The sequence below is a fragment of the Doryrhamphus excisus genome, linkage group LG13, assembly GCF_037039965.1.
Source record: "Doryrhamphus excisus strain RoL-2023G ecotype Guam linkage group LG13, RoL_Dexc_Guam_v1.1, whole genome shotgun sequence".
Lineage (NCBI taxonomy): Eukaryota > Metazoa > Chordata > Actinopteri > Syngnathiformes > Syngnathidae > Doryrhamphus > Doryrhamphus excisus.
In genome coordinates, this window is record NC_136369.1 from 17,593,141 (window position 1) to 17,616,395 (window position 23,255).

Here is a 23,255-nt window from a genome sequence, read left to right on the forward strand (position 1 = left end):
CTTGCAAGTAATATGCAAATTTGACGGTGACGTCATCCAGAGACTTCCACGACAGCCAATAGTTACTTTTCTTACTTAAAAGTTGGCAACAGTGTGCGGAAATAAACGTATCGCGTGTAACTGTGGCTCAGGTCCTCATTTATTAAATTATTTAAAACTAATTTTTTTAAAAGATAATACTAAAACGGTGTAACCATCCAGTAAGGAAGTATAAAATAGGGGTGAAATTAAGTTGTGATTATGGAACGCACCCCAGCGGGTTGTATTCTTATATTAGGGCTGTCAGTTACGCAGTGGCTCCCAAATCTTCACAGCAGCGCCCCCTTGAGGACATTAAATTACTTTCACTTAAAGTGCGAGACCCAACCACTGCATTCATGGAAAATTCACTTTAATGCCACCTTATTTAACCCTCTGTAAATAAAATAATACCATATTTTGTAAATAAAATAATTTATTGAAAAGACTCAAGTCATTATTTCACACAGTCACACATATTACTACATAAAAATGTAGTAAAGTAAAGCTTAGATATACAAAAAATACATATTTTTTGCCGACACAAATTTATGAAATAAAAGTTGCTACACATCGTGTGTCCACAATACTGCTTTAAAAGAAAAAAATACAAGTAAAATACACAAAAAAAAAAAAACTAAAACTACATTTTAAAATTAATTTACTAAATTGAAATTACTTAAAACCTGAAGCAAAGTTCCTAGCTAGCATTCCTTGAGCTGAATAACTGCACATTACATCCCTTCTTTAGAAAACAAATATTTATTTTTAAAGATCTTCTAATAACAGAAAGACCCAGTGGTACCCTACACGTTTGTACATATTTACAGGAAATAAAGTACAAATATTACAATTCCAAACATGTCACAGGCAAAAAAAAATAAAAAACAAAACATCAGTCCCCCCAAAAAAAACTAAAAAACTCAAATTTGTAGCATGCACATTTACAAAACTCTTGTAACGTCAGGTTAAAAGGGGACACGTGAAAAGTGACAAATAATAAATAAATAAATAGCGTCCCATATTCACGATACAATCGCAAGAGCCGTAACAAATCTCCATCAATCCCCATTCTTGCTCCGAAGTCAAATTCAAGACATGAAAAACTAATTATTTGAAATGTTTTCCAAGTTTGAGCATGAAAAGTTTTCAGGTGGAATATACAGTAAGATTTTGGTCACGAGTAGATGGTGATGACCTCTCGACCTCCTCCTCGGACAAGCAGCACTCTTTCCAAACCTTCGGTCAAAACCTCCAGAAACTCCATATCTGAGAACAGAAAAAAAAAACATAAATATGGGTGTACATGTTTGATGTCGTTCTGGTAATTTAAAAAAAAAAAAAAAAAAAAAGTAAAAGTACAGTTCTCATCTCCATCTGCGTCACGAGGCGGTCCCGGCATGTTGAGGAGCACCAAGCGTGCATCGTGGGACCGGTTAACGATCACCTCGTTCAGTTTGACGGCTGTGTGCATTCGCCGCACGTTGGACTGGTCCCTGGAGTACAGGTACGTAAATAGGACAAAAAAAAAAAAAATCAGCTGAAGACATGGATGCAGTTGACCTTTAACCCCCATCGAACACAAACATCTTGTCGTCAAACTGCACAATCCCAAGCCAACAGCGGTAAGCTAGCAGTTATCATTCATTCATTCATTTTCTACCACTTTTCCTCACGAGGGTCGCGGGGGGTGCTGGAGCCTATCCCAGCTGTCTTCGGGCGAGAGGCGGGGTACACCCTGGACTGGTGGCCAGCCAATCACAGGGCACATATAGACAAACAACCATTCACACTCACATTCATACCTATGGACAATTTGGAGTCGCTAATTAACCTAGCATGTTTTTGGAATGTGGGAGGAAACCGGAGTACCCGGAGAAAACCCACGCATGTACCGGGAGAACATGGAAACTCCACACTGAGATGGCCAAAGGTGGAATTGAACTCGGGTCTCCTAGCTGTGAGGCCTGCGCGCTAACCACCTGTCCACCGTGCAGCCCTTTTCAATCATTCATGAGCAAAAGAGAATTAAACTACTGTACAATAAAACTAAAATAAAGTAAAATTTTAGCCTATCCAAGCTGTCTTCGGGGGAGAGGCGGGGTACACCCTGGACTGGTCGCCAGCCAATCACAGGGCACATATAGACAAACAACCATTCACACTCACATTCATACCTATGGACAATTTGGAGTCACCTATTAACCTAGCATGTTTTTGGGGAGAACATGTAAACTCCACACAGAGATGGCCGAGGGTGGAATTGAACTCGGGTCTCCTAGCTGTGAGGCCTGTGCACTAACCACTCATCCCCCATGTGGTTATCAGTCATGATTAAATATAGTGATAAGCTAAAATTAACCTATAATACATAGGACCGCAAAACAGGACTCACGGTTTAAGGCTCATGAGTTCTCGGAAGTTTTCCGGCGCGTTGTTCCTGTTCCTCTTCTCGTCCTCGCTCTTCTCCTTCGTCCACGTCATCTGGATCTTCTCGGGCGGAGGACTCTCCATCGACTCCTCCTCCTCATCGGAGTACAGACTTCCCATACGCACCAGCGAGTGTCTGTCCTTCACCAGCTGGGCCTGCAACGCCAAGAGGAGGTTGAGAATCATCACATGACTTTGGCCCTTCATACGTTCTGATAGGTTACCTCTCGTTGCCTCTCTGCGCTGGACAGCCTCATCTGCCTCAGCATCTGAGACCTCTGCTCCATCATTAGCGTGCGCTCGTATGTGTACGCAGAGATGTCGCTGTCATGCTGGAATGCAAAAACACACCAATTTCCATGTTGTTACTTTTTTTTGGGGGGGGGGGTATTGGGGGGTATGTGGGGGGGTATTGGGGGGGTTGTGTATAGGGTAAATCTGCATTCTTCTCCTTTTAGCTAACAGGTTGGATTCCTGCACATCTGTGCTTTGTTTATGTTATTTAGTTCTGTTTGTTTATTTTACACAAACATGTACCAATACGAGTTCGAAGTAAAAAAAAAAATTTTTTTTTAAGTTTCTCATAACCATACCATCTCCACCACTTCTACTTCGGCCTCAATCCTCAGCTGGTAGAGGAACGTGGCTAAGTCTTTCTTCATCTGGATGCTGTTATCGTCCATCTGGGCTACGGTGAAGATACGCATTCTGCACTTCCTCCACACCTAGAAAGCAAATAAAAACAAAATTAATACCCGTGATGGAGTACAGGGACGGTATATCGAGTTTTTATATTTACTTTGTGTTGCTTGAGTAGGAAAGGCAGCAGCATGAGCATCCCGCCATCGTGGACGATCCACCACACGTCGATGTTGCCGTCAGTGAAGCGCTCGTGGTTGCTCGGGTAGAACGACACGTTTTTGGGCACCATTAGGGCCAGGTGTGCCGCCGTGGTGCAACGAACTGTGTCTGAGTGCAGAAGATGGCGTTACTTACAGCTGAATGGAATTCAAACAGAGGACCAAGGTGGTCTTATAAACGTGGCCTACACATTTAAATCAGTGAGTCAGAGCTTTTCTGCCTGTCACTCACACACACACACACACACACACACACACCAGGAGAGATGCGAAACCAAATGTCCGATGGCTAGTACGGGATTCAAAGTCTTACTGATAAACGTCTTCCATGCTCGTGGGTCCTCGCTTTGCCGCCAACCGTACGGCCAGCCCATCACCACCGTGTTGTGCTTCATGCCACCAAGACCGCAGGATTGGATCAGGTGAACGATGCCCTCCCGCACCTTGGATGCCACCACCACTTGGCAGAAACCCTTGACCCTCTCGATATCCATCATGTTCTTGATAGTCTGGAATAAATATATATATATAAAATAAACCAATTTTATTACCAATAAACTCAGAAATGATTGAATTTACCTGTTCTGCCGCCTGTAGTTCCCCATAGCTTTCCAGGAAGTTCCCTTGGATGACTGATCCCACTATGGTCAACCCTTTCCCCGCCTTCAGCTGCGAGGCAAAGGTCAAGAGTCGTGGATATTTGACGTGGAGGTCCTCATCCAACTTGGAGAGCACCAACAGCTGAGGTCTAAGGTTGAGCACAGTCAAGAGGGACTAATTAGTTTTAACCCAGGGATGTCCAAACGTTTTCCACTATGATATGCTAACAAGTTATATCTAGTCTCAGCTTTGTGTTATGTGTGTAAAAGCCTATTATTAGTATTATTATTAGCATAATGACAGAATTGTTTATTAATATGCACTGTACTTCTAAATTCATAAATGAATACAATTACTAAAAATAACTTTGTATGAGGGTGGACAAGTGGTTAGCATGCAGGTCTCACAGCTAGGAGACCCGCGTCCAATTCCACCCTCGGCCATCTCTGTGTGGAGTTTGCATGTTCTCCCCGTGCATTGCATGGTTTTCTCAACAATGCTACAGGAATATAATAAAAATATTAAGTCATAATTATGGTCGAGTGGTTAGCGCACAGGCCTCACAGCTAGGAGACCAGAGTTCAATTCCACATTCATATGCGTGGGTTTTCTCCGGGTACTCCGGTTTCCTCCCACATTCCAAAAACATGCTAGGTTAATTGACTCTAAATTGAATGTGAGTGTGAATGGTTGTTTGTCTATATGTGTCCTGTGATTGGCTGGCAACCAGTCCAGGGTGTACCCCGCCTCTGGCCTGAAGACAGCTAGGATAGGTTCCAGCACCCCCCGCCACCCTTGTGAGGATAAATGATAGAAAATAATGAATGAACTTTGTATTAGGGCTGCACGGTGAACGAGTGGTTAGTGCGCAGAAGACCCGAGTTCAATTCCACTCTCGGCCATCTCTGTGTGGAGTTTTCATGTTCTCCGTTTTTTTCCGGTTTCCTCCCACATTCCAAAAACATGCTAGGTTAATTAGCGACTCCAAATTGTCTATAGGTATGAATGTGAGTGTGAATGGTTGTTTGTCTATATGTGCCCTGTGATTGGCTGGCCACCAGTCCAGGGTGTACCCCGCCTCTCGCCCGAAGACAGCTAGGATAGGTTCCAGCACCCCTGCCACCCTTGTGAGGATAAATGATAGAAAATAATGAATGAACTTTGTATTAGGGCTGCACGGTGAACGAGTGGTTAGTGCGCAGAAGACCCGAGTTCAATTCCACTCTCGGCCATCTCTGTGTGGAGTTTTCATGTTCTCCGTTTTTTTCCGGTTTCCTCCCACATTCCAAAAACATGCTAGGTTAATTAGCGACTCCAAATTGTCTATAGGTATGAATGTGAGTGTGAATGGTTGTTTGTCTATATGTGCCCTGTGATTGGCTGGCCACCAGTCCAGGGTGTACCCCGCCTCTCGCCCGAAGACAGCTGGGATAGGCTCCAGCACTCCCCGCGACCTTCGTGAGGATAAGCGATAGAAAATTAATTAATGAACTTTGTATTAGGGCTGCACGGTGAACGAGTGGTTAGCACACAGAAGACCCGAGTTCAATTCCACTCTCGGCCATCTCTGTGTGGAGTTTGCATGTTCTCCCCGTGCATTCGTGGGTTTTCTCCGGGTACTCCGGTTTCCTCCCACATTCCAAAAACATGCTAGGTTAATTAGCGACTCCAAATTGTCCATAGGTATGAATGTGAGTGTGAATGGTTGTTTGTCTATATGTGCCCTGTGATTGGCTGGCCACCAGTCCAGGGTGTACCCCGCCTAAAGATATCTAACAGTTTAAATACACTTTCCTGAGAGGGACCATTTTGGGATTAAGATGCGATTCCTTAAAAGCATGACTGATACGTGTGTTGTGGAAAACGTCGATGTAGCTGTACCTCCAGTTCTTGGTGTGCGGGGGTCCCACTTCTAGCCTTAAGAGGGCATAACGTGCAGCACTAAGCGACAGTCCTCTTATTCCATCTCCCCATTCCTTTTCTGCTCTGTTTTGTTTGAATACACGAGGGAAAAGTATGAATTAAGGCAACATAAAAGACTGATACTATAAAGTGAGGCAAAGGAATATACCCCTGGTACTCGATGTACTTGTAGATCATGCCTGCAATACCCATAGCCACAATAGCGTAATACCAGGAGGAGACGAACATCAAAGCCAAGCACATACTCATACCCAGAAAGGATAGAGCCCTGAAGGGAAAATCAATAAGAACGTGTTACTCACTTATCCTCCACTTGGCACAACTTACACGTACGCCATTGTTGGCAAAATAAGTATCAACATTTTTACAAATCGACCCCATCCAAGATGGAACAAAACAGGTTTGAAAGTTGTTCTCACCAGTGGTAATATCGAAACCTGGGTCTCCAGTTGGGTGTACGCAACAGCGTTTGGACGGCACAGGCCAGGTTCACAAAGAGATAGCACATCAGGAAAAACCTGTTGGGTTCCAAACAAATACGAGCTAATCATGCTCAGTTTTGATATACACAGTGGAATAGTTGTATAGAATTGAATAGATGCTATTTCCTGTGAGGGGTTGCCATGGCGAGTCAATCGCATGAATAGGGCTTACTTTTACAGCCTTCCTGACAAAAACCTGGCCAGGAAATTTGTACCATCACCCCACCAGGGATAAAATAAAAGACGATCAAATGTCACAATTTAATTTTTATTTCATTTTATTTCAAATGGTTCTTCAGGGGGACGGCACGGCGGACGAGTGGTTAGCGCGAAGAACTCACAGCTAGGAGACCCGCGTCCAATACCACATGTTCTCCCCGTGCATTGCATGGTTTTCTCCGGGTACTCCGGTTTCCTCCCACATTCCAAAAACATGCTAGGTTAATTAGCGACTCCAAATTGTCCATAGGTATGAATGTGAGTGTGAATGGTTGTTTGTCTATATGTGCCCTGTGATTGGCTGGCCACCAGTCCAGGGTGTACCCCGCCTCTCGCCCAAAGACAGCTGGGATCGGCTCCAGCATCCCAAGCGACCCTCGTGAGGAGGAAGCGGTAGAATATGAATGAATGAATTGTCCTTCAGGGGGTTTGTTTGCTGTGGTGCTACAAAGAATCTGATTAATTTTAGTGCAAATCTTGATAAAAGTGCAAACTGAGGAATTCATTTTCACTTTCACTTTCACGGGGAGTGCAACAACTCTTTGTTAGACAAATGAATTAGCACTGATGCATTCTTTTGCGTGTTTCCTTACATGGAAAGGATCGGAGCCACCATATCCAACGAGGCAATCAGGATACCAAGCTCCGCTATAAATCCAGTCAGCAACAGCGCCCATGTTGGCTCGCCGTTGGTCTTCCCATGGCCAAACACCTGAAGCAAAATCCAACATTCAGCAATTGAAAGAAGAAATTCCTAAGAAATCTCATATGAGCGTCCTACTCTGAGGAAAGGGATGATGTTGTCCTTAGCGATGGCCTGGAGGAGTCTGGGCGCTCCTGTGAGTGACTGTAGTCCTGCACCCACCGTGGAGAAGAAAGAGCCGATCACAATGACCCACGGGGACGGCCAGGAGAGCGTTCCCACCACCAAGTTGTTCCTAACTGCATCCCCGAACCTGAAATCACAGATTGACTGAGTTGTGTTGAGGATGTCCCCTTAAAAAAAAAGGCAACTGGACTTACTTGTCTCTTAGAACGACCCCTTCGATGCAGGCTCCAAACAGGATAACAGAACTTATATCTTTAGACACAAAGTCAAGGTACTTCATTTATATTTCATTTTTAAAATAGAATTCTAAATAAAGTCACAATATTTGAGTTAGTGTTGTCATCAAAATAAGGATACAGACAATGGTAGTGGTAGTGATAGCCAAGATAGTTCCAATAGGGATGGACTTCTGGGCATCCCGAAGATCTCCAGACCTGTTGGAGCCTGCCATGATGCCTTCATGTACAAACAGACAGAACACATACAAAAATGGTAACAGGACTTCCTTTCCACAAGCAACGTCATTTTGACTTACCTGTAGCGGACGGGAAGAAGATGCCCACCAGAAGCATGAAGGAGGTGGCGATGTCTGCTGACACATACATGCCAAAGTTCTCCATGCTGCTGTGGGAGCCCACTGACGCCAGACCCTCCTTCTCCAGGATCTCACCTTTCTGCAGGTAGTCACCCCACATGTTGTCTATCGTAAACAATTGAGACGGGTTTTTATGACCTCGCCCAGGAAAGTCAAGTCAATAATAAAGGTGATGGTTTGACCCTGGAATGGATTACAGTAAAGTCTCGTTATATCGATATCGGTTATAACGAATTACTGCTTATTACGATACTATTTTCATTTCCCGGCAAATTTCTAGTCTTTTATAATATAATTAGTTCAGTTAGTACGATACCCGGTTATTATGATAATCCGGTTACTACGATGCCCTTTTCATCTCCCGCCAGCCTTTGGTCTGCTTATATCGATACAAAAGCAGCTTAAATCAATCTTTGCTTAAGGATTTCAATACCAAAAAAGAACACGGCGAACGGCTGCGTCCAGTCAACTTTATTTTTCACACTTCCACCACCGGAGCGCAGCACACACACCGATTCCCGCACTTCCTGGTTCACAGGTCATGCTCAACCCGCCCCACATAGCTGGCCAAACACATGCCTGCAACAGAAGAACCAACTGACATAGCATACACACCTATTCCAACGAAGACACAAGCGTACAAATACATGTATTTAATTGTGTTGTATTCAGATATCTTTTTATCGCTTGCAATAATCACTGTTTTTCATATGTACATGCTGGCGTTCGTGGTTTCTCTCGTGTGTATAGATTCTATACACACGAGAGAAACCGCGAACGGAGTTGGTTCTTCTGGGCGCATTATTGCCCACTTTTAATGCAGTTTGGCGCAGGATCGGATATATCGACAGTCCGGTTATATCGATATTTTTTCCGACTCCCGACAATATCGATATAACGAGACTTTACTGTATTTCCATCTACTCATTCATTTTCTATGCCACTTATTCTCACTAGGGTCGCAGATATGCTGGAGCCTATCCCAGCTGTCTTTGGGCAAAAGGTGTGGTCCACTCTGGACTGGTCCAACCAGTCATCCACCCTTGATTATTTCCGTTTTCATTATTATTCATTCCACTTTACCTCTAAATATTCCACTAGCCATTCCGGGAATGCCCTGGATTTCTGTCACGTTGTTGTGGAGGAAGTAGTCATCACACTGTGCGCTGCTCATGTTCCCCGTCAGACAGAACATGCCCCACAGCTGGCCGGGCGCCGTGATGTTGCCCGTGGTGACAGTCTTTGCACAAACATCAAACCGGTCTCTGACCAAAGTCCTGTTGCCTAGCATGCAGATCCTAATATAAGAAGAGGGAAAAACGGGTCAATAAGGTAACTAAAGCTCTTAGCATGATGCAGGATGCTAAACATACGGGAACGCCGGTGGATGAGATATGGACTTGACGGCACCGGCGTAGATGGAGACAATGGAGATGATGACACAAGCGAGGAACAGCGAAGCCAGCTTGTTGACGTATTTGACTCCCACGAAAACCACCACGGCCATGAGGCTGAGGCAGATGGAACCGTAGACCCGCATGTTGTTGAGGACGGCGCTGTCAGTCCCGTGGTGGTCTACGGCATGAAAAATGGCCGCCTGGGGTACTAGATATTTCTAGGAAAAAAAAAAAAACATACATCCATGTACACAAAGACGGTAAAAGGAGCAAATTTTTATTCATACTGACCAAGAATATTTCAACGGCACCGAGGATGTACATGGCGGAAGCAAAGGTGGTACCCAGGTAGAAGCACAGGCCCACAGCGCCTCCAAACTCTGGGCCCAAAGATCGTGAGATCATGAAGTAGGCCCCCCCGGCTGAAAGAAGACACATGAGCCAGTATTAGATCAAAACAAACAATCCATCAATCGGAATTCAGATTTTTAAGTCCTATACAGTACATTACCTGGAACAACACCATTAGTTGCAATGGCACTCATTGATATGGCCGTGAGCATCGTCTGCAAAATAAGGGAGAAAATGGAGCACAGATGTTGTAGCATGTTAACATCAAAGTGACTCTCGGGCACATTTTCCATCTGCTTGAGCATAATCCCTCTTGAAATGATCAATATATTAATGGTGTGTCCTGGAAATACATACGACCACAACAGAGATTACGTAAGCTTGATGTAATGGAGGCACGCTCTGCAGAAATTCACTTGTCACACATAGCATTCCTAATATTATGGAATGTATGTATTGGGGCTGCACGGTGAACGAGTGGTTAGCGCGCAGGCCTCACAGCTAGGAGACTGGAGTTCGATTCCACTCTCGTGCATGTTCTGAAAACATGCAAGGTTAATTGGCGACTCCAAATTGTCCATAGGTATATACGTACAGTGTATATATAAAAATACAATTTAATATATAAAAAAATGAGTAATTATTAAAATCATTATTCCAATAAATAATAATAAATAAATACAATAAATAATAATAATACATAAATACAATAAAAATTTAGTTGAATTAAACGTAATATTAAATTTTAAGGGCGGCACAGCGGTCGAGTGGTTAGCGTGCATACCTCACAGCTAGGAGACCAGGGTTCAATTCCACCCTCGACCATCTCTGTGTGGAGTTTGCATGTTCTCCCCGTGCATGCGTGGGTTTTTTCCGGGTACTCCGGTTTCCTCCCACATTCCAAAAACATGCTAGGTTAATTGGTGACTCCAAATTGTCCATAGGTATGTACAGCATATATATAAAAATACAATAAAATATTAAAAAACATAATAATATAATAACATAATAACATAATTATTACAATAAAATCAATCGATAAGTAAATACAATAAATAATAATAATAAACAAATACAATAAAAATTTAGTTAAATTAAACATAATATTACATTTTAAGCGGTCGAGTGGTTAGCGCGCAGACCTCACAGCTAGGAGACCAGGGTTCAATTCCACCCTCGGCCATTTCTGTGTGGAGTTTGCATGTTCTCCCCGTGCATTGCATGTTTTTTTCCGGGTACTCCGGTTTCCTCCCACATTCCAAAAACATGCTAGGTTAATTAGCGACTCCAAATTGTCCATAGGTATGAATGTGAGTGTGAATGGTTGTTTGTCTATATGTGCCCTGTGATTGGCTGGCCACCAGTCCAGGGTGTACCCCAAAGTGAGGATAAGCGGTAGAAAATGAATGAATAAATGGAATGTGCTGCAAATGTAGGGGTGTACCTAATGTTGTGTCTGCTGAGCGGATGTGGTGTTGTATTGACTGGCTCATGACCCACATAGGTGGTGAAATCACCACAGCATGATTAGCCAAGTTGTCTGTTGTGTGTGTGTGAGTGTGTGTGTGTGTGTGTGTGTGTGTGTGCTTACACATGAGCAGCACATGAGTATGATCAACAGGGACTGCATGATGCCAGCCACCCCGACGATCCACGTCAGCCGCAGGAACAGAATCACTCCAAAAATGTTCTGGAGGCACGGCAAGTAGACGCCCATGAGAGTGCCCATGTTGGGAGACTGTGAGAAAAAAGGGAGAGAAAAGGTAGTGGCAAGGCATTGAGCACTTGAATGTGGGCAATTCGGGAAACAACAATATTGATGGCCGGTATTGATTGGTGCACTTTTTAAAGGTCAGTGTTCCAGCTCTTATATAAATATATATATATATATTTTACAATCAGTAACTGTTATATTTGTTCACTTCCTGCTTTCCATAATACAATTTAATGTTTTTTTTTGTTTTTTTTTTTGTTTTTTTTTAAATAATAAATTTAATAATTTTTAAAATAAACACTTAGCTATCCTGTGTATGCTTATACGCTTGTTCCCAGGATCTTCATAAAAGGACGTAGCTCGCGTTACCTTGGGTTTCTTCCTCCGTGAAGCCTCCGCGCTCTCTTCCTCCTCATGCTCCTTGGCTCCCTGGGTGATGTTTGTGTAGCTGACCAAGCGGCTGAGCAGAGACGACACCTTCGGTCGGATGTCCAGCTCTTCCTGCGTCGACAAAACGAAGGAACGTTAAACCAAATCGCAAATGGATGCGACAAAGAAAGCAAAGGAGACCTCAAACAAGGCCAGGTTCCTGTCGTAGAAGTCATTCTTCTTGATTGCGGCGTCGGGACTGTTGAGGATGGGGCTGTCTTCTTTGTGATTGGCGTGTCCTGCAATGGAAAACAACCAGTATGTGTTAGCTTTAATTGTTAACCTACTCTATATTGTGCATCCAGTTATTATAATCCAATTTTTGGTATTGTATTATATATTAACTTATCTATACTTAACTCTCTATATGTTTATTATTGTATTTATTTGATCTTAAATCCATGTTTCAAACAATCTTTACAATGTTTTTTTGCAAATATTGGTACAAAATTAATACATTTTTATCATACTTTTTCACTCCAGAAAAATTTCCAGAAAAATTACAATATTTATAATAACCATATCCAAGTTTAATATACATTTATTTCATAATATTTATTTGATCTTAAATCCATGTTTCAAACAATATTTAAAATGCTTTTGCAAATATTGGTACAAAATTAATACATTTTTATCATACTTTTTCACTCCAGAAAATTGCCAACATTTATTTCATAATATTTATTTGATCTTAAATCCATGTTTCAAACAATCTTTACAATGTTTTTTTGCAAATATTGGTACAAAATTAATACATTTTTATCATACTTTTTCACTCCAGAAAAATTTCCAGAAAAAATACAATATTTATAATAACCATATCCAAGTTTAATATACATTTATTTCATAATATTTATTTGATCTTAAATCCATGTTTCAAACAATATTTAAAATGCTTTTGCAAATATTGGTACAAAATTAATAAATTTTTATCATACTTTTTCACTCCAGAAAATTTCCAACATTTATTTCATAATATTTATTTGATCTTAAATCCATGTTTCAAACAATCTTTAAAATGTTTTTGCAAATATTGGTACAAAGTTAATACATTTTTATCATACTTTTTCACTCCAGAAAAAATACAATATTTATAATAACCATACCCAAGTTTAATATACATTTATTTCATGATATTTATTTGATCTTAAATTCACGTTTCAAACAATCTTTAAAATGTTTTTGCAAATATTGGTACAAAATTAATACATTTTTATCATACTTTTTCACTCCAGAAAAATTCCAGAAAAATTACAATATTTATAATAACCATATCCAAGTTTAATATACATTTATTTCATAACACTTAATTCAGACTATCATTATTATTACTATATTCTTTTAATATCTGCCTGGGAGAAAAAAAAAACACATGGCTGTACTGTTTCCAAAGCTGATTCCCAGCCATTTTAAGGGCTATACATAATATTAAATGTTATTAAATAAGACACAAGATACACTAGAGGACACAATACTTGCATTAACAAGCCCCAAATTCATCAACCAATAAAATTACTCACTATTTGTTTTTAAATATACAACTATTGCAGCACCAATTAGAAGTAAATATGTCTGCTCGTCACTAACCTGTGTGTCGTGCTGCAGTGCTGCTGGCATCACTGAGGCTCAGCATAGCTGTGAGCTGAGCTGTGTACATCCTGCACTCACATCAACTACTATCCAGGACACCCTGGGTGAACGACACCCACCGTGGGGGCCTGATGGCTGCACAATGAGGTGGTGCTTTTGCATGATGCATATGCCCGTTTGTGTTTACATAAATGTAAACAATGTCTCAATGAAGTGCATATAAGATAAGCAGAGATAAGCAAAACCACATCTGTGATCATCCCTCCCACAATTCTTACAACCACAGCAAAGTGTTGAATTTAAGAACAATTACACCACACCGCCCTCTTGTGTCTATTTAGAGATAATGCAGAGCAGTGGTTCTTTGCTAATTTAGCTCCACAAATGGGACACAACATGAGAAACTTATCTCTCCTTAAGAAATAATATTCATTTTATCAAGTTGTGTAACTTTTAGATATATGCATGGAAATATCCTTGTTCTTACATACTATTTATTGACTTTAGTACTGATAAAATTGACGGAATCTAAAAGAGCAGATTTTTTGTGTATTTTTTAATGTAAATGTTGTAAAAATGTTGAACCTTTTTGACAAAAAAATTATATTTTGTATGAAATTGATGTTCAATGACTCTGTACAATATTCATTTTCTACCGCTTATCCTCCCTCACGAGGGAGCCTATCCCAGCTGTCTTTGGGACTGGTCGCCAACCAATCACAGGACACATATAGACAAACAACCATTCACACTCACATTCATACCTATGGACAATTTGGAGTCGCTAATTAACCTAGCATGTTTTTGGAATGTGGGAGGAAACCGGAGTACCCGGGAAAAACCCACACATGCACGGGGAGAACTCCATCTCAGAGATTTCCAAGTGTGGAATCGAACTCGGGTCTCTTAAAAGTGTGGCCTGCGCACTAACCACTCATTCGCCGTGCAGGCCCTTCTGTACAATATTAAAAATAATGCGATAACAAACAAACCAGTAATAATAATGAAATAACGGCTAGTATTGTTACACTATTTATAGACCGTATATACTGTAATAATAACATGTATAATTATAATCATTAGATGTTGACAACTGCTTTTTAGCCTTTCTTCAAACCTTAAAATGGCCTACTTTTTTTTCGTAGTACATTTTTTTAAATAATAAAACAGAATAATTACAAGAATAATGTATTTTTAGTATAAAATAGGTACAGTATACCAACAGGAAACTACACAAATAAAATATGTTTTCATATTTAGGGAGGATCAAGCCGCAGTAAAGAACACATTATTTAACTCATACCATTCTGACAGTGTCAAAACTGAATTATACTAGAATTAATTTCGTATTGAACACGTCTAAAGTCAGCAGTGATGCCCTCGTATTTAAGCCCGTCTAACGGGTACAATAAAACCTTCCATCAGCAGCGCCAGTGTAGAGCAGAATGTCAAAGAAAAGTGCAGCTGATATGTGTCAACATGACAGAATAACCAAGCTAGAATTTGCAGTGAGTGCACTTTCCAAACAGATCAATTATAAGAGACGATATTAGCTGGTCACTTCTTTCCAAAGTGCAAAGTACACAACTCCTACGCAGGAAGCCAAATAACACAATTCAAGCTTAACAACGGGATGTTCCATTTGTGTTGGGAACCTCTTTGCTAATGAATGAATGAATGAAAGCTTTAACACTACAAGAGGCGGCTGAGTTGACTACTTATTTAGCAAGACTGGTTACAAGAGGGCTGCGCGGTGGTTGAGTGGTTACTGCGCACAGACCTCACGGCCATCACTGTGTGGAGTTTGCATGTTCTCCCCGTGTATGCGTGGGTTTTCTCCGGGTACTCCGGTTTCCTCCCACATTCCAAAAACATGCTAGGTTAATTAGCGACTCCAAATTGTCCATAGGTATGAATGTGAGTGTGAATGGTTGTTTGTCTATATGTGCCCTGTGATTGGCTGGCGACCAGTCTAGGGTGTACCCCGCCTTATGCCCGAAGACAGCTGGGATAGGCTCCAGCACCCCCGCGACCCTCGTGAGGAAAAGCGGTAGAAAATGAATGAATGAATGGTTACAAGAGGGCTGCGCGGTGGTTGAGTGGTTACTACGCACAGACCTCACGGCCATCTCTATGTGGAGTTTGCATGTTCTCCCCGTGCATGCGTGGGTTTTCTCCGGGTACTCCGGTTTCCTCCCACATTCCAAAAACATGCTAGGTTAATTAGCGACTCCAAATTGTCCATAGGTATGAATGTGAGTGTGAATGGTTGTTTGTCTATATGTGCCCTGTGATTGGCTGGCCACCAGTCCAGGGTCCAAAGGTATACAAAACTGTGGTGAGACCAGCCAAGTTGTTTGGTCTTGAGACATTGCCACTGAGGAAAAGACGGGAAGCAGAACTGGAGGTAGCAGAGATGAGGATGCTGAGGTTCTTATTGGGAGTGACCAGGATGGATAGGATCAGGAACGAGTACATCAGAGGGACATTTACATGTTAGAGGCCTTGGAGATAAAGTCAGAGAGGCCAGACTGAGATGCTTCGGACATGTCCAGAGGAGAGAATATATTGGTAGACCCTTGTGAGGATAAGCAGTAGAAAATGAATGAATGAATGAATGAATGCTTATGAGAGGAAGTTCTTCATATAGAATCCACTCTACCCCAGTGTTACCCGCCCATTCATTTTCTAAGCCAGAGCCTACCCCAGCTCACACCTATGGACAATTTAGAGTCTCCAATCAAACTAGTATGTTTTTGGAATGTGGGAGGAAACCGAAGTTACCGGAGAAAACCCACCCACATGTTTGGAGAACATGACAACTCCACATAGAAATGCTCAAAGAAGATTCAAACCTCGATCTTACAGAACATTTGTTGAAAACGCACCTGTGAAAGGAAATGTCCAAATGTACATTGAAAAAAATTATACCTCGTACTGGTAACATTGTTGTTATTCTGTAAATGGAATAATTATTGGTAAAAGCAAAATATGAACCATATTCGGAACGGCTGTAATAATTACCATTCCATGTGCTGGTCATTAACTGTCTTAAAAATCTAATTTAGAATCCGCATTAAAGCAAATAAGAAATCACATTTAAAAACAAGCATTAGCTTTCATTAGTTAGCTCGTCCTGGGGAACAGATGGTGTAGCTTTAATGTGGCTTAATGGCTGTCTTTCCATGCAGAACAGCAATCTGAATGTTAAGAATGCTAACCTGCTGAGGCGTACAGCAAAACATATTAGCGCTGATGTGCACTAATGGTGGGGGGTAGTGTCATGATGACCTTGGGGGGAGGGGGTGGTCGAAGATACGATTTTAGACTTCTGGACAGTAGTCCGGTCTTGCTCGATGTTCGAAGCAGGGGTGCAATATAATGAGAGACTCTAAGTCCAAAAAGATGCAGGGAAGCTGTACAACAGGGGTCTTAAACTCAATTTACTTGGGGGCCACTGGAGTTCGGGTCTGGGTGAGACTGGGCCGCATCAGGTTTTCCAAAAAATTTATTAAAAACAAAAAAAATTTAAAAACTTCGCTTTAGTTCCAATTTTCTACAATAAAAGCTCTGATAAAACATTCCACTGTTCTCAAATATCTTACTTTATATTTTTTTACACAAAATAAGATGAAAAATAAATAAACAAATCAAGAATAAAGAAAATCAATCAGTAATAAATAAATAAATATAATAATAATAATAAAACACCAAATAATAAAAACTTAAGAAACCACATATAGTTTACAAATTATTTTTTTTCAGATTAAAATAAACAAAGCATTATTAGAGCCCTGTAGACATGACAAAACACGACTATAGTCACATTTATACTCTTTTTTTTTACAACATATTGCGCAACTGCAGGGTCTTGAGACACATGCTAACTCGCAAACTAGAGAGCTAGCGACCTAAACGGTAGCCTTCAAGTTATTTCCTTTAAACTTAAATAGCCAAAAACTTACCACTTCCACACGGATAGGGAGGATAACTATTAACAGTTATTTAACCTTTAACATGAACATTAATCAAACGTAATAATTTTTTTCTGGGTACATGATACCATACAGCATCCATATCAAACTTTAAACTTTCATATGAAGGCGGGGGGCCTCAAACTAGTGTCCTCAATTAGCCCGTGGGTTGCGTGTTTGAGACCCCTGCTATACAACATCAGCATCAAGTCTATTAAACGTAACCAGACAAGGTACGGTACTTTTTCCTCGAGGTTTGCGCCATTACCAAACAGACAGAAATAGCCGAGCATCGCATCATTCATCTAAAGTTCAGCCCTGAGTCATGAATGTAGGCGAGTGTTGTCCCGGTTGCAGACTCCACTTCGACAACAATGACCGCAGTGTTATGTTTTCCACAAACCGAGGATGACGTTAAAACTGTGTCATTTCCTCCAGGGTCACCACTCCCTCAATGGAATAAGGAAACCAGTAATGCTCTGGTCTTAGCTATACGTAGTAAACTACAAACTCTAGCTATACATAAAGAAAATAACTATGAAAACGCAACTATAATCAGCATGACGTTTTGCATTGCTGACATTGTCGTACTACTATTCCCCATACAGTATATGAGCTTTTAATAGTATGGGCCCCATGGCCCCCTCATTCATCAACTGTCCCACTTCCTTTTCGACAGCATGTCGCCCTTAGCAGCTGCCTACGAACCTGGATGGCTCTGCTCCAGCATGACAACAAGTGAAGTGGGCTAAAAGACATGCTACTGCTAACCCCCCTGTTAGGTTAGAAGGCAGTTTGCGTCACTACACGCTCAATAACTTGGCAGAGAATGACCATGCACGCCGTGGAAATTATTCTATCCAGTTGTGTGAGTGTGCATGGTGTGTTGCATAAAGGCACCAAATGGTGAAAGCTTATTGAATAATGCTTCTAAAATGTCTGTACTTGGTTCTACTGAAGAGAGGTGGATTCTGAACCTTTCTCGGCCTTTTCTTGAACTTTATTCCCTTGGTAATAACTTTTACTGCATATGAATGTTTTTATGTCACTCGACATTTAGCTATGCTTGTTTGAATTACATCTGTTTGACCTGGTAACCCAGCAATACGTAGCAAGAACAGGTTCAATTTTGGTGCATTATCAATACAATCCCTCCTCCTGCCGGTTATTAAACATAATAGCCGCTTGCACAATAGAAATAAACAAGAAGAGAGGTGGATTCTGAACCTTTCTCGGCCTTTTGTTGAACTTTATTCCCTTGGTAATAACTTTTACTGAATATGAACGTTTTTATGTCACTACAATCCCTCCTCCTGCCAGTTATTAAACATAATAGCCGCTTGCACAATAGAAATAAACAAAAACAGAGGTGGATTCTGAAACTTTCTCGGCTTTTTCTTGAACATTATTCCCTTGGTAATAACTTTTACTGAATATGAACGTTTTTATGTCACTACAATCCCTCCTCCTGCCGGTTATTAAACATAATAGCCGTTTGCACAATAGAAATAAACAAGAAGAGAGGTGGATTCTGAACCTTTCTCGGCCTTTTGTTGAACTTTATTCCCTTGGTAATAACTTTTACTGAATATGAACGTTTTTATGTCACTACAATCCCTCCTCCTGCCAGTTATTAAACATAATAGCCGCTTGCACAATAGAAATAAACAAGAAGAGAGGTGGATTCTGAAACTTTCTCTGCTTTTTCTTGAACATTATTCCCTTGGTAATAACTTTTACTGAATATGAACGTTTTTATGTCACTACAATCCCTCCTCCTGCCAGTTATTAAACATAATAGCCGCTTGCACAATAGAAATAAACAAGAACAGAGGTGGATTCTGAAACTTTCTCGGCTTTTTCTTGAACATTATTCCCTTGGTAATAACTTTTACTGAATATGAACGTTTTTATGTCACTACAATCCCTCCTCCTGCCAGTTATTAAACATAATAGCCGTTTGCACAATAGAAATAAACAAGAAGAGAGGTGGATTCTGAAACTTTCTCTGCTTTTTCTTGAACATTATTCCCTTGGTAATAACTTTTACTGAATATGAACGTTTTTATGTCACAACAATCCCTCCTCCTGCCAGTTATTAAACATAATAGCCGCTTGCACAATAGAAATAAACAAGAACAGAGGTGGATTCTGAAACTTTCTCGGCTTTTTCTTGAACATTATTCCCTTGGTAATAACTTTTACTGAATATGAACGTTTTTATGTCACTACAATCCCTCCTCCTGCCAGTTATTAAACATAATAGCCGTTTGCACAATAGAAATAAACAAGAAGAGAGGTGGATTCTGAAACTTTCTCTGCTTTTTCTTGAACATTATTCCCTTGGTAATAACTTTTACTGAATATGAACGTTTTTATGTCACTACAATCCCTCCTCCTGCCAGTTATTAAACATAATAGCCGCTTGCACAATAGAAATAAACAAGAACAGAAGTGGATTCTGAAACTTTCTCGGCTTTTTCTTGAACATTATTCCCTTGGTAATAACTTTTACTGAATATGAACGTTTTTATGTCACTACAATCCCTCCTCCTGCCAGTTATTAAACATAATAGCCGTTTGCACAATAGAAATAAACAAGAAGAGAGGTGGATTCTGAAACTTTCTCTGCTTTTTCTTGAACATTATTCCCTTGGTAATAACTTTTACTGAATATGAACGTTTTTATGTCACTACAATCCCTCCTCCTGCCAGTTATTAAACATAATAGCCGCTTGCACAATAGAAATAAACAAGAACAGAGGTGGATTCTGAAACTTTCTCGGCTTTTTCTTGAACATTATTCCCTTGGTAATAACTTTTACTGAATATGAACGTTTTTATGTCACTACAATCCCTCCTCCTGCCAGTTATTAAACATAATAGCCGCTTGCACAATAGAAATAAACAAGAACAGAGGTGGATTCTGAAACTTTCTCTGCTTTTTCTTGAACATTATTCCCTTGGTAATAACTTTTACTGAATATGAACATTTTTATGTCACTACAATCCCTCCTCCTGCCAGTTATTAAACATAATAGCCGCTTGCACAATAGAAATAAACAAGAACAGAGGTGGATTCTGAAACTTTCTCTGCTTTTTCTTGAACATTATTCCCTTGGTAATAACTTTTACTGAATATGAATGTTTTTATGTCACTACAATCCCTCCTCCTGCCAGTTATTAAACATAATAGCCGTTTGCACAATAGAAATAAACAAGAAGAGAGGTGGATTCTGAAACTTTCTCTGCTTTTTCTTGAACATTATTCCCTTGGTAATAACTTTTACTGAATATGAACGTTTTTATGTCACTACAATCCCTCCTCCTGCCAGTTATTAAACATAATAGCCGTTTGCACAATAGAAATAAACAAGAAGAGAGGTGGATTCTGAAACTTTCTCTGCTTTTTCTTGAACATTATTCCCTTGGTAATAACTTTTACTGAATATGAACGTTTTTATGTCACTACAATCCCTCCTCCTGCCAGTTATTAAACATAATAGCCGCTTGCACAATAGAAATAAACAAGAACAGAAGTGGATTCTGAAACTTTCTCTGCTTTTTCTTGAACATTATTCCCTTGGTAATAACTTTTACTGAATATGAATGTTTTTATGTCACTACAATCCCTCCTCCTGCCAGTTATTAAACACAATAGCCGTTTGCACAATAGAAATAAACAAGAAGAGAGGTGGATTCTGAACCTTTATCGGCCTTTTGTTGAACTTTATTCCCTTGGTAATAACTTTTACTGCATATGAATGTTTTTATGTCACTCAACATCTAGCTAAGTTTGTTTGAATTACATCTGTTTGACCTGGTAAGCCAGCAATACGTAGCAAGAACCGATTAAATTTTGGTGCATTATCACTACAATCCCTCCTCCTGCCAGTTATTAAATATAATAGCCACTTGCACAATAGAAATAAACAAAACTGCTTGTGATAATCTACAAACTGAAGCTATTTCGATGAGTCTTCTGCCACTCAGAGTAAACATGCTACTCAAACTAAAAGAGCAGACAGTGTGTGGCGAGGGTGGTTTTCCACTCCTTTGGTTCAGTTGTGGCTAGACTGATTCATTCTGAGGACCGCACCCAATGTTAGTCTTTTATTTAAAAAAAAAAAAAGTTTATTCAATGTTTTCTTTCCTTGAGCCCATGTAAAAATCCCACATGATCATACCCGCCCGCCACGCTACTCCTTCTTCTTGCTTAGCTCCTAACTTTGTCTGGGATGAAACCCCTCCTCCCCTCTGGCTAGAAACACGTGAGTGACAAGCTGAGGCAGAAGCCCATTTTTGGGTGAAAGCAAACCCTCCCTTGGCACAAAAAGAGTCCCATCTTTTGTACCAAGGCCGCTCTTGAGGCCCTTTTGTTGTTGCTGCATTGCTATCACCCCCCCACCACCACCACCACCCACCTCCATGCAACTGCACCCACTCTTTGTGTGCACTTCTTAGTTGACACCATTTCAGTTTAGTTATTTTATAAGTTTTATAAGTTATTTGTATCGTGAAAGATCTGCTTGGGAAAAAAAATGGTTGTGGTCTTGGAGAATTGCCATGGCAACCAGCTGTTCAGGAAAGGGGGAGGTTAAAAAAAGAGCGACGACACGCAGTTTTAAAAACTTCAGGAAAAAGTTTGCAGCACTTACCCTCAGAACCGACAGTGTCTTGATGATCCGGTTGTCCACCGTCCCCGTGTTCCACGAAGTTGATCCCTTCCAGACTGTCATAGCCCGTCTGGCCTCTACCCTTCACGGGTACCACGGTGAAGTGAGGCATCTTTTCATCCCTCTCCACGCTGTCTGTCTGTCTGTCTGTCTCTAGCTGGTCATAGCAAGCTAGCTGTTAGCCACTTTCATGCTCTTCTTCCACTCCTGGCAACTACATTCCAGTACTCTGCGCTCACTTCCTCTGAAAAGGGGTATGCTCAACACTCCCCGCCCACAGGCCGGCCCCCCTTATGAACTGTTTTCATGTCTGCAGAGGGAGAAAGACCAACCCAGGAAGACAAAGTAGGAGGAGTGACCTAATGTGAAGTCATCCTTTGCAAAGTTTAGGCTAACCCCCCGCCCGGCTTGAATGTGTCCTGATTTCAGCCAACAGAGTCAACCTTGTGTGTTCAAGGTCCAGACAGTCAGTGCTCTGAGGGGGGCTAAAACACACAAACTGCAACGTGGCAGTCTGGAAAATCCACAGCAGCTAAAAATAACATAGAATCAGTGATCGGTGGATGGGAATCAATCTGCAAGGTTTTTACAGTTCTGACCCAATCACGCCTATTACACTCTACTACCCCTAGTCCTAAAACCATAAAAGAGCCAGATCAAAGCCTGGAGCATCTGTTCTTAAGAACAATATCAAAGTAGACTGAGTGTTTGTGTTGGATTACAACAGAAATACTACTTGGAAAACAACACTTCCACCCAGAGAATTCCCAAAATTGGTACCAGTAGAGTAGATCCTGCATTTATTCACCTGTACATTTCACAGTAATATCTGTTGTGACGCGTTATACTAACACTTCCAGTGTTGCAAAAGAGTCTTTAACACAGGCACCAGTCCACCTCTGTGACCCCAAATCTTATAATTTCCTTATTATGTGGCCCCTATGTGGAATTACATCTGCTTCCAGGTTTATTCCAAATATAATAGGTTAAGGGGTGTTCAACTGGTTGCACTAGTATAGCATATTGTATAGCATCACTGGGATGCTACCCAGCATGCTTTGCTAAACTGTTGCTAGTTCAATGTTAGGAGTTAACATAGTTATTATTCTTCATTAGTAGCGGTAGTGTCTTGTCTTGTCCTGTTAAGTTACCGTGTGATTTTAGCTTT

The 23,255-nt window shown here is 40.8% G+C and overlaps 1 protein-coding gene across 1 annotated transcript; it reads right to left on the reverse strand.

Annotated features, from left to right (window-relative positions):
• Window positions 1-361: 361 nt before the first annotated feature.
• slc12a4 (solute carrier family 12 member 4) lies at window positions 362-22,669 on the reverse strand. Its single transcript, XM_078795548.1, has 24 exons — window positions 22,070-22,669; window positions 11,989-12,086; window positions 11,788-11,919; window positions 11,296-11,442; window positions 9,865-9,919; window positions 9,645-9,775; window positions 9,330-9,571; window positions 9,040-9,254; window positions 7,897-8,061; window positions 7,719-7,817; window positions 7,556-7,613; window positions 7,314-7,488; window positions 7,126-7,244; window positions 6,251-6,349; window positions 5,980-6,099; window positions 5,790-5,894; window positions 3,888-4,056; window positions 3,622-3,817; window positions 3,248-3,417; window positions 3,042-3,173; window positions 2,673-2,780; window positions 2,414-2,604; window positions 1,381-1,514; window positions 362-1,287 (listed from the first exon to the last, which is right to left on the reverse strand). Exons 1-24 carry the CDS (start codon window positions 22,197-22,199, stop codon window positions 1,196-1,198), a joined length of 3,282 nt encoding a protein of 1,093 aa, XP_078651674.1. The 5' UTR covers window positions 22,200-22,669; the 3' UTR covers window positions 362-1,195.
• Window positions 22,670-23,255: the final 586 nt, after the last annotated feature.